The 12,229-nt window shown below is 41.4% G+C and overlaps 1 protein-coding gene across 7 annotated transcripts in view; it reads left to right on the forward strand.

The window, feature by feature from the left end:
- The window catches only part of ADGRG6 (adhesion G protein-coupled receptor G6), a 236,862-nt gene that overhangs the window by 96,811 nt on the left and 127,822 nt on the right, over positions 1 to 12,229 (forward strand). For all 7 annotated transcript variants that reach the window (XM_068232044.1, XM_068232047.1, XM_068232048.1 and 4 more), the window contains exons 3-4: positions 978 to 1,319; positions 3,418 to 4,026. In XM_068232044.1, the coding sequence (XP_068088145.1) occupies positions 978 to 1,319; positions 3,418 to 4,026 (951 nt within the window). The remainder of the gene's footprint in view (positions 1 to 977; positions 1,320 to 3,417; positions 4,027 to 12,229) is intronic.

Raw genomic sequence — 12,229 nt, forward strand, 5'->3', positions numbered from 1 at the left:
TTGTAAAGAAAACATACTGTGTGTGATTGTACTCACCCTCTGTGTGACCACAGATGATATTGGTCTCCACATCCCTAGCTAAGAACTAAGCTGTGGTTGGATCTCATATAGGCTCAGAAATCATTTTCATTGTAACCTTTATATTGACAATACAACCCTATGAGGTGTTTCCCTACATGAGGCTGCTACATTAAATTGGAAGTTTGGAACTTTATTAAACATTATAAAATAGAAATTAGGATTTTTGCTACTTTTTACTAGCTATAATAAACCCATGATCATTTCTGGAGCATTTAGTTGTTATTTAGCCTTTGCCTTCAGTGGTGTTATGAGTGTTATGGGCAGGGTGGAGGTGGGGTTATATAGTCCTACATTCTGAATCACTAATGATAATGCTATTGTTCCTTTCTTTTTGTCCTTGTATTGGCGAACCTTCAGCTCCCTTCTCCATAGAACACACTGCTCAGCAGAGAGCCAATGTATTACAAAAATCAATTAAGGTGCCATTAATGATACAACCTCTTTTTTTATCCAATCTTACCATTTCTATGTAATATGAACTACCAGTCAAAGCATATCCACTCAGTTTACCCTTCTGCCTAATAGATATGGTAAGATTGGACAAAAAAACATAGTATGATTTGTTATAAAGTCCTACATTCTGTTGCACATTTTCACCTTACTACTCTTTTTTTAATGGTCTGATAAACTGGTACGGTAGTGTTTTATGACCAGTAAGTACCTTCAGACATATATGAATACATATTGGCATATATGGATCCTCTTGCATGGAAATGGCTAATGGATTACTGAGTTGTTGTTTTTTTATTCCCTGTGTTTCTGGTCTTATTACTACAATTGTATACACAAAATCATAGACCCTTTCTGAAATGTAACTTATGCATTTTTTGAATACCACAGTGTATTATGACATTTTTGTTTTTTATGTTTACTAAAGTAGTTTTTTTCCTCAACAGTTTTAAGCTGTGCTAACTGCAAGGTAGCGTTGACTGCTCCTTCTGGACAATTCACTTCTCCGTGCTACCCTGAGCATTACCCGAACAGCCAAGACTGCAAGTGGACACTACTTGCCCCAGTTGGATTTATTATTCAGCTAACCTTTGTGGACTTTGATGTTGAAGAAGCTCAGAACTGTATGTATGATTCCCTGTCGATAAACAATGGAGAGAGTACTTCAAAGTTTTGTGGAATCACAGCAAAAGGCTTATCGTTTAACTCAACTGGAAATGAGATGATAATAACATTTGTAAGTGACTTTAGTATTCAGAAAAAAGGCTTCAGTGCAACGTATATCCAGGGTAAGTGATATTATAATAGCAATGTGAAGTATAACTTGATATTATAATTTGAAATAAAGCTTTATACATCATTACCTCCAGAGAAGCTAACTTGCTGGTAGGTGTTAGTGTAGTAGCAATCTGAATAAGTAATCAAGTTGAATAATGGATAAGCATTTCCTTAGGTAATCCCATGACACTAATTATAACATATTTGCCTACAAACTATTTTTTTACAGCTGATGAAATTTAAGAATCATCCTTTTAACAGAAGTTCATAGCGTGACTTTTACCCAATAAAAGTAATAAAATAAAAATGTCTATCATCAAATTACACTTGTCTTCTAAGTTCTAAAGTGCTGATTTCCAGGCCATATTGCACCGCAATTGGTTGATGCACTGAAGCTCAGAAAGGCTGTCACTCAATGCTTTGCATAATAATGCAAACCTTGCATGCCCCCTGCCCCACATGATCACTCTACAGCACCCACATTGGTGGAAAGAGTGGGTTGGGAGAGCAAGAACACCCTTGCAGTCCTGGCCATGCATATAGTGAAAGAGGCTATGGCAACAACTGAAAGAGCCATGGAACAGGCCCTGTGTGTGCAGGCAGATGTGAAGTATGCAGTTTCTTGACAGAGATGCTGCTAAGCATGCTTACTGTCCTATAAACTTGTCTGTTTTAAGAAGGATGCATGGGGTCCACTGTAAGATTAGATTGCATGTAAGGTTAATTTTAGAGTAAGGGGTATTGGAATAGTGTTGAAATGTAGTTAAATCAGTTGCTAGGTTATATTTATGTGTTCTTTAAAGAGTTAGGCTAAGGCGAGGTTTTAGTCTATGTTCAGGCGTTCGAGAACGAGATCATTTTTAGGTAGTGCTGCATCGATGATTTGGGTGCCACCATAGGCCATAATGTGAGTTATGGCTATGGTTGCACTCAGTAAGTAATCTGGGCACCGCAATAGCTAAAGATCCTACAGAGAGTGGGAAGACTATTTAGCGCAGGCAGACAAGGGGTAAGAGGTGTCCAAATCAACATAAAACTGCATAAAAAACAGCTAAAATTAAAGCTGAGGTGGCTTACCTCAATGACGACACTAGAGTAATAGAAAAGATTTTAGTACGCACTGGCAAGTGCTCTTACCCCCTTGTGCATCGAAGTCTCCTTGTTTTAGGGACTGTAGTTGGTACCTGTTTTTTAAAGAAATCGTCCATGCTCCGGATCCCTGTGAACAACCGAGTGCAGATAGTTTTGCGAATCTCCACCTGCCTATTCAGTAAGTTGCCTTTGCTGCAGCCCACCTTTGTGAGTACCACTCCAATTATTTATATGTATGATGAAAATTCAAATTAATAAATGTCAAAAACTGTGGTATAGGCAGACAATTTATAGACTTTATTTATATGGTCTATGCCTGTAAGCATAAGGCCCTGTCACTGTAGCTGTGTATACATCTATTTAGTGCTGGCCTTCCCTTCAACCTCATTTCAATCACAATTCTCTTTGTTTACTGATATGGGGGCTTGGCTTTGCTATTCTGCAGCTACTGTACTGTAGTACGGGTAGAGGTAGAGCAACAAGAGGCTTCCTATCCCTCTGTCAAGGTTTCATGCAGATAGTGGGGGATGCCTGTGTGAACATCAGACTTTTACTGAGGATGATCATTTTAGGTGGCTGCATTCTGGTGTCAAGTAAGATTTATGTTGATGCACTGAGAAATCGTTGTCAAAATGTTTCCAATTAACATACACAAAGCAGAATTGGAGTATAAATGTGAAATAGTTAGAATGGCAGTTTGATTCATAATGTTGCTTAGAAAATGGCACACCAGTACACTACTCTAAGCAATGCATTTTGAGGCAATAAATCAGGAACTGGTTACTTTGGAAGTGGGATGTGTGGAGAGTTCTTGTGAGGCCAGGCCCCAGGAAACATGTAGTTTCTGCTCAGTCAAAAAAATTCAGTTTCCAAATCACCAATTTTTTTCACCAAGAAGTAATTGATCACTGAATGTATTCCACTTCATATCTATCCATGACTCTATTGCAGCCATACTTGATGAATGTAACAACAGAATATGTTCTGAATTTGCCTTTTTTTTGCTTTCTTCATCAGTGGCTGTGTCTTTGAGAAACCAGAAAGTCACCATTCCACAGAACCAAAGCTCGGAAATTGTTACATTGTCACCCAAGGTCTCTATTCCTCCAATGACTCAACTAACTGTTTGCTTTGAGGCTACAAACACCAACAACAGTATAAGTAACTGGAAAGTTTTTTCCTATAAAAATAGTACTACTGATCTCCTAAGCTTTGGAAAAGAAGGAAATGGTTATGTTCTATCTATTGCGGGAGTTCTTTGTTCACTGAATAAAACCTTAAATGGAAATAATGAATTATTTACATCCTCATTTCAACAGCTGTGCATTGTGTGGGATAACCATTTAGACAATATATCTTTCTTCGTCAGCGGTAATTATCAGACTATTCCCTGTCCAGGGACAAAAAATCTGATGATTCCAGGTGGTGGAAACTTCAGGTTAGGATCATACAGCTCTGCATCTGGACCACTGCAAGGGGATGTTTATAATTTTCGCCTTTGGGATAAAGCAATGAATTCACTTGCAAACCTTACCTGTGATGTAAAAGGGAATATTATAAACTGGGAAAATGATTTTTGGAGCATCCCATCATGGGCAAGAAAAACGGACAGCAACCTTAGTTGTGGTAAGTATGGATTTTTACATTTTATCCCTTGTTATGTTTATTTGCAATGTTGTGTTTTTTTGCAGTATTCATTAAGTGCTTTGTAAACTGAGATATAAACCAAGAAACATTTTTGCTTCAAAAATGCCCCTAAAAGTAAAATCTTGGATTATACTCAGATCACCAACAGAATCTACTAGTTGCTAGTCCCCCGATGGACAGCGTCAGTTATAGCTACAATGGGGCCCTTGGGTAAAAGTACCTTTGGGGCCCCCCTGATGCCCCCTTGCAACCAAATCACCCCCAGGGCCTCTGAGCCGGCTGCCAGGCCTGATCCAACCCCCCCCCCTTCTCCATCACACAATATCATTAGATGTTCATCATATGTCCCCTAAAAAGCATTTTGGGGTCCCCATTATTCACCTCCTCCTATTCCTATACAGAGTAAACGCACAGCATTCCCGCTGTCATGGGTCACTATAGCTGGAGGGTAGGAGGGGCACCTTGGAGAGACCCCCACAGGCTCTGGGGCAATTGCCCCCTTTGGCTCTATGGAAGCGCCGGCCCTGCTGATGGAAATGCTGCAATTTCTCTGTGACCTTTAGAGAGATAATACAGCCCAGAAACATCTCACTGTTAGGTGGCCATATATAAAGCGACTTGGAGGCCCTGATTAACCCTCTAATTTGATTATTATAATCAGATGAAAATCACTGCTGTTAAGTGCATGCCCGATTTGACAATGCAACCAATTTTGGGCCGAAATTGGTCGCATTAATTGTTCAGACATGCTGCAAGATGTAGGCCTGACTTGTTTGATCGGGTGCGCGTCGGCTAGAGGCAGGAGTGTGTATGTATTATAACACTCCATCTCCCTATCCCAATGAAAATGTTCCTCACCAGAGCACTGCAGTTGGAAAGCACTTTACATACATTGCTGCCTGTCCATATGTTCCAGTGGCTTTGACCCGACTCTCACTCATCAGTTCCCAGCACGGTCATCATCAAAAACGCCAGAGTCCGTGGCTGCCAAAGCAGATGGGTAGCTATGTGTGATTCAGCTATGTTTTGCACAAGGTAGAGTGGGGAAAACACCTGCAATGCCTGAATAGAATGGAAGCTAGTGCCTTGTGTATTGGCGTAAGTGGGGGGAAAAGCTAGAGTGCTTTTGATCAGGGAAGTGAACTGATGCACTTCTGTTAGTGATTGAACAGTGAGGTGCTGCATTATTATTACGAATCGGTGGAGAAGCATAGGCACTTGTCGTGTGACTATTAGTGAGTAATGGTGTGAAGCGTCACTGCTGCAATGTTCTGCATAGCTCACAAATAGTAGATAGAGATTTATTGAAATCTCTGTCTGTTTCTGTTTTTCTATCAGTCAGTGTTGACTTGTGATGTCACATCCCCTTTCCCTCTACATAATGGAGTAAGGAGATGATATGAAGGCCTTTTTATTTACCAACCTAACCAAACTACAGTAAATAATGTGGAAAATGTTAAACCTCTTACACATGAATGTTCTGCTACGAAAAACAAGGACTCAAGACAATACATTCATTTTGACTTATTTAGGAAGACGAAACAAAGCATTCGTTTTCATTTCTTTTGTTTCTGTTCCTTTTTTGGTTCAGCAGAATCATTTGTCACACTTTGCTGTATTTAGCGTATCACTGCTGACTGAGCTACAGAGCTTAAAAAAAGTGTTGTATTGTTTCTCAGCTGATTAACAAAGCCAGTGTTGGTACATGAACTGTATATCAGCTTTTGGGTTGATTCAGAAAAGACGTTTTGAACAGTTTTTTTTTTTGTTAGCTCTGGTGAATGGGCTGACATATTTTTCCTTGTTGCTTTGTTCCCTATTTTAATTGCAGGCAGATTTTAAAAATGTAAAAGAATTAGCTGGAACAGATAGCATAAATTAAATCACAGGTCTAGTCCAAAGCTGATGTTAGTGGATGGGGTGACTTTACGGCTTTTAAACTCTGAGCACTATGGAAGTGATTACACTGTGGGTGAGTTGTAGTATATTGCAGCTTATTTGATATCTAAGACAGCAAGAGCTGCAGTTGTCATTTTTTTTTATTTTGCTTAGTCTGTGGCTAGAAACAAGTGGCATAGGCAACATAAACTGAGATTGGAACTGACTGAGTGTCATTGACCCTTTGACTGATTATTTTACTGCCACATTTTATTTACACATCTTTTAAATTGAATTGTTTCCATCTTGAGCAATGTAGTGCAGTGTATATCTTGTGCAGTGTTCACTACCTAAAACAGATGCTCAGCAGAGTTCCCAACCCTGTCGTCAAAGCCCACCAACAGTACATGTTTTGCAGGAAACCACTCACAATCACAGGTGGGGCAATTAGTGTCTCAGCAGAGTTGATTAACTACCTCTGTGGCTTTATACAAAACATGCAGTGTTGGTGGGCCTCGAGGACAGGGTTGGGGAACACTGTAAAGGTATGTACTGTTGTCCTCAATATGTGAGGATTTTAGAATTAAAAAACCATGATCAGGGAACGTAATGAATGTCTCCCAACTCTGAGATCCATTGACAATATGGAGACAAGCCTTGTGTTTACTCAGCAAGTCTTGGTGAGGATCATTGTAGAGAAGGGTGGAGTGCAGCGAGTATACAATATAGCAAGGTTGGTTTGTGTCACAGTGAGGAAAGAAAGGGGAAAACTGGAAAGAAAGGCTAGTTTTGCATTAGCACACCCTAAGAAATATGTATGCTTGCACAATGTTGGGTTGCTGATTCTGGCATAGCAAGGCTGCAGAAGCATATGTCTTCTTGGAACCATTGCTAGAAAGAGAATAGGGATAGGCATGTAGCTAAGGCCAGGGAATTGTTGGTGGTAGGGGACGCTATTAACATGCAGGGTAATTTGTCAAACTTTATGTTGTCTCACTGTAGCTCTGGCCTGGCATGTAACAGATTGCATAGAAAAATTGGTGGGTGGGGCTGGGGAGTACTAAGCTGTCATAGTGCACATTAGTTCCAATGACAGTTATTTGTATATGTTAACATGTATTTTAACTTTTTAAGATTTTCACTACAGAGGTCCTTTAAGTGGCTTTGGGCTGCTTCCTGTAGAATCTCCACGTTTGAACTAGTTTAAACAGTTTATTAAAAAAAAGGCGAAACATACATTTGACAGCAATAATTACTTAGTTTATGGATGTTGCTGATGTGCAAAATTACATCATAAGTGTTAATTTAATATGATTGCAAACTTCCTGTTTTCATGACCACATCCTGATTTAATTGTTTTAAAAACAACCTTTTTGAAAAGGTTTAGTGCTGTATGTGATCATTTTAAATTCTGTTCCATTTTTTTTTCACTACCGTCTGTGTACTGATTTAATTTTTTTTTTTTTGCGCAGTTCATGTCATGGGGGCATTCAGGACATTGTTGCAAGCTGAGTTTCCTATATTTTTGTTCGGAGACTTAATACAGTGTACAGTTTACCATACATGAATATGCGTACGTTAAAAAGGGGCGCTGGGAAAAAAGGGCGCCGGGTTTTTAACGATAAGCATGGATAACGTTTAAAAATGTATTGTACTGTATTTCGTTTAAAATTAATGGTTTTTAAAGTAATAAATCATTAAATAATGTGCATTAAATCGGCAATTGTAAAAACGTTAATCTTTCGTTTAAATACTGAAACGTATAATAACGTTAAAAAAAAAAATTACTAAGTAACCCTCCCTGTACCTACCCCTAACCCCTAGACCCCCTGTTGATGCCTAAACCTAAGACCCCCCCTGTTGGTGCCTAAGTAACCCTCCCTGTACCTACCCCTAACCCCTAGACCCCCCTGTTAGTGCCTAAACCTAAGACCCCCCTGTTGGTGCCTAAACCTAAGACCCCCCTGTTGGTGCCTAAACCTAAGACCCCCCTTTTGGTGCCTAAACCTAAGACCCCCTGTTGGTGCCTAAACCTAAGACCCCCCCTGTTGGTGCCTAAACCTAAGACCCCCCTGTTGGTGCCTAAACCTAAGACCCCCCTGTTGGTTTTTTCGTTTAAAAATAATGTAAAAAAAAAAAAAAAGTACTGTTTTTCGTTTAAAAATAATGTTTGAAAAAAAATATTGTACTTTTTTTCGTTTAAAAATAATATTTAAAAATGTATAAATCATTAAATAATGTGTAATCATGAGAAGCAGTAATAAAACATTAAGTCTCCGGGCGCCGCTTTTAAAACGTTATTTTTCACCGGCGCCCTTTTTTCCTATCGGGCGCCCATTAAACGATATTTATTATAGGAGTGAATGGCGGCGCCCGATTTGTCCACTAGCCTCAGGCGCCCGAATTTACTGTTTCCCATGAATATATGTATTTTTTTGAAGGACCCAAAATTGCATGTTATATCAAATCACCTTTTAGAGTCAATGCAGCTAGCAGCCTAACATTACACAAAAGTTATCTCACAAATGTTTACAGATAATTCATTTGTTAACTAAACTTTTATTGTTCATTTAAATTGCAATCGCATCTGTGCGGACTGCGCAGCCGCGGCAATCTGTGGCAGCCATATTGAGGGGGGAATGAGAACCCAACCCGTTTGGAGGGGTCGGGACCCGACCGGGGCCAGTATTACTGCAGGTGCCATGGCGGAATGAACGGGGGGGGGGGGGGGGGCAGATGGCATCCTCCATGGATCTGGATTATGAAATGGTATTTCACTTTTTTCATACTTGTGGCCTCGTAAGTCCTTACACGTATATACACATACACGTATATACACATACACGTATATACACATACACGTATATACACATACACGTATATACACGTATATACACATACACGTATATACACATACACGTATATACACATATACATATACATATATTTTTATTATTTTTATGCGCTGAGTGTGGGAAATCTGAAAAAAAAATGACGTGGGGTCCCCCTCCCGAGTCTCTGTAACCCCTTGTCCCCATGCAGGCTGGGATAGCCAGAATGCGGAGCCCCGGCCGACTGGGGCTTCGCACCCTGAGCTATACCAGCCTGCATGGTCCATGGTATGGGGGGGTCCAGGGGGGGAGGGGCAGCCAAGCCTTCCCCCCCCCCCCCGGAGCCCTTGTCCAATCCATGGACAAAGGGCTCTTCCCCACCTCCGGTGCCCCAGGAGGAGGTGGGGGCGACGACTCCCTGGGGTGGGGTTCATGGTGGCATCTGGGAGTCCCATTTAAGAAGGGGACCTCAGATGCCCACCCCCTCCCAGGAGAAATGAGTATAGAGGTACAAAGTACCCCTTACCCATTTCCACAAAGGGTTAAATGAAATAAAAACACAACCACGAATAAAGTCCTTTAATTTTCTTAATTAACCAGAAATACTTACCTGTACCTTTAAAAAAAAATTCCCACGCCAATATCCTCGGTAAATGATCCAACGAACAGTATCCTCTTATGTTGCGATCTTCTATTAAGTTGATTGAAGATCTCTGAAGCCCCCCACCCACATAGCAGAGAATGCGTCCTTTCGGAGGCATAGCTGCTAGCTCCCGCTGTCTCTCCCCACCTGCCTGCCTGCCCCTGTCAACCAGTGTTGCCAACTCATCCCTTTAATTACTGACACATATGAATTATACAGGTTTTGTGGCTAGGTAGATGCAGTTAAGGAACTGATTATGTGCAAATAGCCCCAGAACCTGTATAACTTAGATGTGTCAGTAATTAAAGGGATGAGTTGGCAACACTGCTGTCAACCCCCACCTAGGCTGGCACCCAGTGCACCCATGGGTGAGTTCATAGAAGTTTTTATTTTTTGTCACAAGTTTGCGGAAAATGACACTTTGTGACAAAAAAAAAGTTTCCATTTCTTGTAACTTGCGAGAAAAAAAAAAGGAAATCTGCCACGGACTCGCTATGCTCCTCTCTGAATACCTTGAAGTGTCTACTTTCCAAAATGGGGTCATTTGTGGGGTATGTTTACTGTCCTGGCATTTTGGGGGGTGCCTAATTGTAAGCACCCCTGTAAAGCCTAAAGATGCTCATTGGACTTTGGGCCCCTTAGCACAGTTAGGCTGCAAAAAAGTGCCACACATGTGGTATTGCCGTACTCAGGAGAAGTAGTATAATGTGTTTTGGGGTGTATTTTTACACATACCCATGCTGGGTGGGAGAAATATCTCCGTAAATGACAATTTTTTGATTTACACACAATTGTCTATTTACAGAGAGATTTCTCCCACTCAGCATGGGTATGTGTAAAAATACACCCCAAAACACATTATACTACTTCTCCTGAGTACGGCGATACTACATGTGTGGCACTTTTTTGCACCCTAACTGCGCTAAGGGGCCCAAAGTCCAATGAGTACCTTTAGGATTTCACAGGTCATTTTGCGACATTTGGTTTCAAGACTACTCCTCACGGTTTAGGGCCCCTAAAATGCCAGGGCAGTATAGGAATCCCACAAATGACCCCATTTTAGAAAGAAGACACCCCAAGGTATTCCATTAGGAGTATGGTGAGTTCATAGAAGATTTTTTTTTGTCACAAGTTAGCGGAAATTGATTTTAATTTGTTTTTTTCACAAAGTGTCATTTTCCGCTAACTTGTGACAAAAAATAAAATCTTCTATGAGCTCATCATACACCTAACAGAATACCTTGGGGTGTCTTCTTTCTAAAATGGGGTCACTTGTGGGGTTCCTATACTGCCCTGGCATTTTAGGGGCCCTAAACCGTGAGGAGTAGTCTTGAACCCAAATGTCTCAAAATGACCTGTGAAATCCTAAAGGTACTCATTGGACTTTGGGCCCCCTAGCACAGTTAGGCTGCAAAAAAGTGTCACACATGTGGTATCGCCGTACTCAGGAGAAGTAGTATAATGTGTTTTGTGGTGTATTTCTACATATAACCATGCTGGGTGGGAGAAATATCTCTGTAAATGACACATTTTTGATTTTTTTTTTTTACCCACAATTGTCCATTTACAGAGAGATTTCTCCCACCCAGCATGGGTATGTGTAAAAATACACCACAAAACATATTATACTACTTCTCCTGAGTACGGCGATACCACATGTGTGACACTTTTTTGCAGCCTAGGTGCGCTAAGGGGCCCAACGTCCTATTCACAGGTCATTTTGAGGCATTTGTTTTCTAGACTACTCCTCACGGTTTAGGGCCCCTAAAATGCCAGGGCAGTATAGGAACCCCACAAGTGACCCCATTTTAGAAAGAAGACACCCCAAGGTATTCTGTTAGGTGTATGGTGAGTTCATAGAAGATTTTATTTTTTGTCACAAGTTAGTGAAAAATGACACTTTGTGAAAAAAACAATAAAAATCAATTTCCGCTAACTTTTGACAAAAAATAAAATCTTCTATGAACTCGTCATACACCCAACAGAATACCTTGGGGAGTCTTTTTTCTAAAATGGGGTCACTTGTGGGGTTCCTTCACTGCCCTGGCATTTTACAGGCCCAAAACCGTGAGTAGTCTGGAAACCAAATTTCTCAAAATGACTGTTCAGGGGTATAAGCATCTGAAAATTTTGATGACAGGTGGTCTATGAGGGGCCAAATTTTGTGGAACCGGTCATAAGCAGGGTGGCCTCTTAGATGACAGGTTGTATTGGGCCTGATCTGATGGATAGGAGTGCTAGGGGGGGTGACAGGAGGTGATTGATGGGTGTCTCAGGGGGTGGTTAGAGGGGAAAATAGATGCAATCAATGCACTGGGGAGGTGATCGGAAGGGGGTGTGAGGGGGATCTGAGGGTTTGGCCGAGTGATCAGGAGCCCACACGGGGCAAATTAGGGCCTGATCTGATGGGTAGGTGTGCTAGGGCGTGACAGGTGGTGACAGGAGGTGATTGATGGGTGTCTCAAGGTGTGATTAGAGGGGGGAAATAGATGCAAGCAATGCACTGGCGAGGTGATCAGGGCTGGGGTCTGAGGGCGTTCTGAGGGTGTGGGCGGGTGATTGGGTGCCCTAGGGGCAGATTAAGGTCTAATCTGATGGGTAACAGTGACAGGTGGTGATAGGGGGTGATTGATGGGTAATTAGTGGGTGTTTAGGGTAGAGAACAGATGTAAACACTGCACTTGGGAGGTGATCTGACGTCGGATCTGCGGGCGATCTATTGGTGTGGGTGGGTGATCAGATTGTCCGCAAGGGGCAGGTTAGGGGCTGATTGATGGGTGGCAGTGACAGGGGGTGATTGATGGGTGATTGACAGGTGATCAGTGGGTTA

Source organism: Hyperolius riggenbachi, chromosome 4 (genome assembly GCF_040937935.1).
Source record: "Hyperolius riggenbachi isolate aHypRig1 chromosome 4, aHypRig1.pri, whole genome shotgun sequence".
NCBI classification, from domain to species: Eukaryota; Metazoa; Chordata; class Amphibia; order Anura; family Hyperoliidae; genus Hyperolius; species Hyperolius riggenbachi.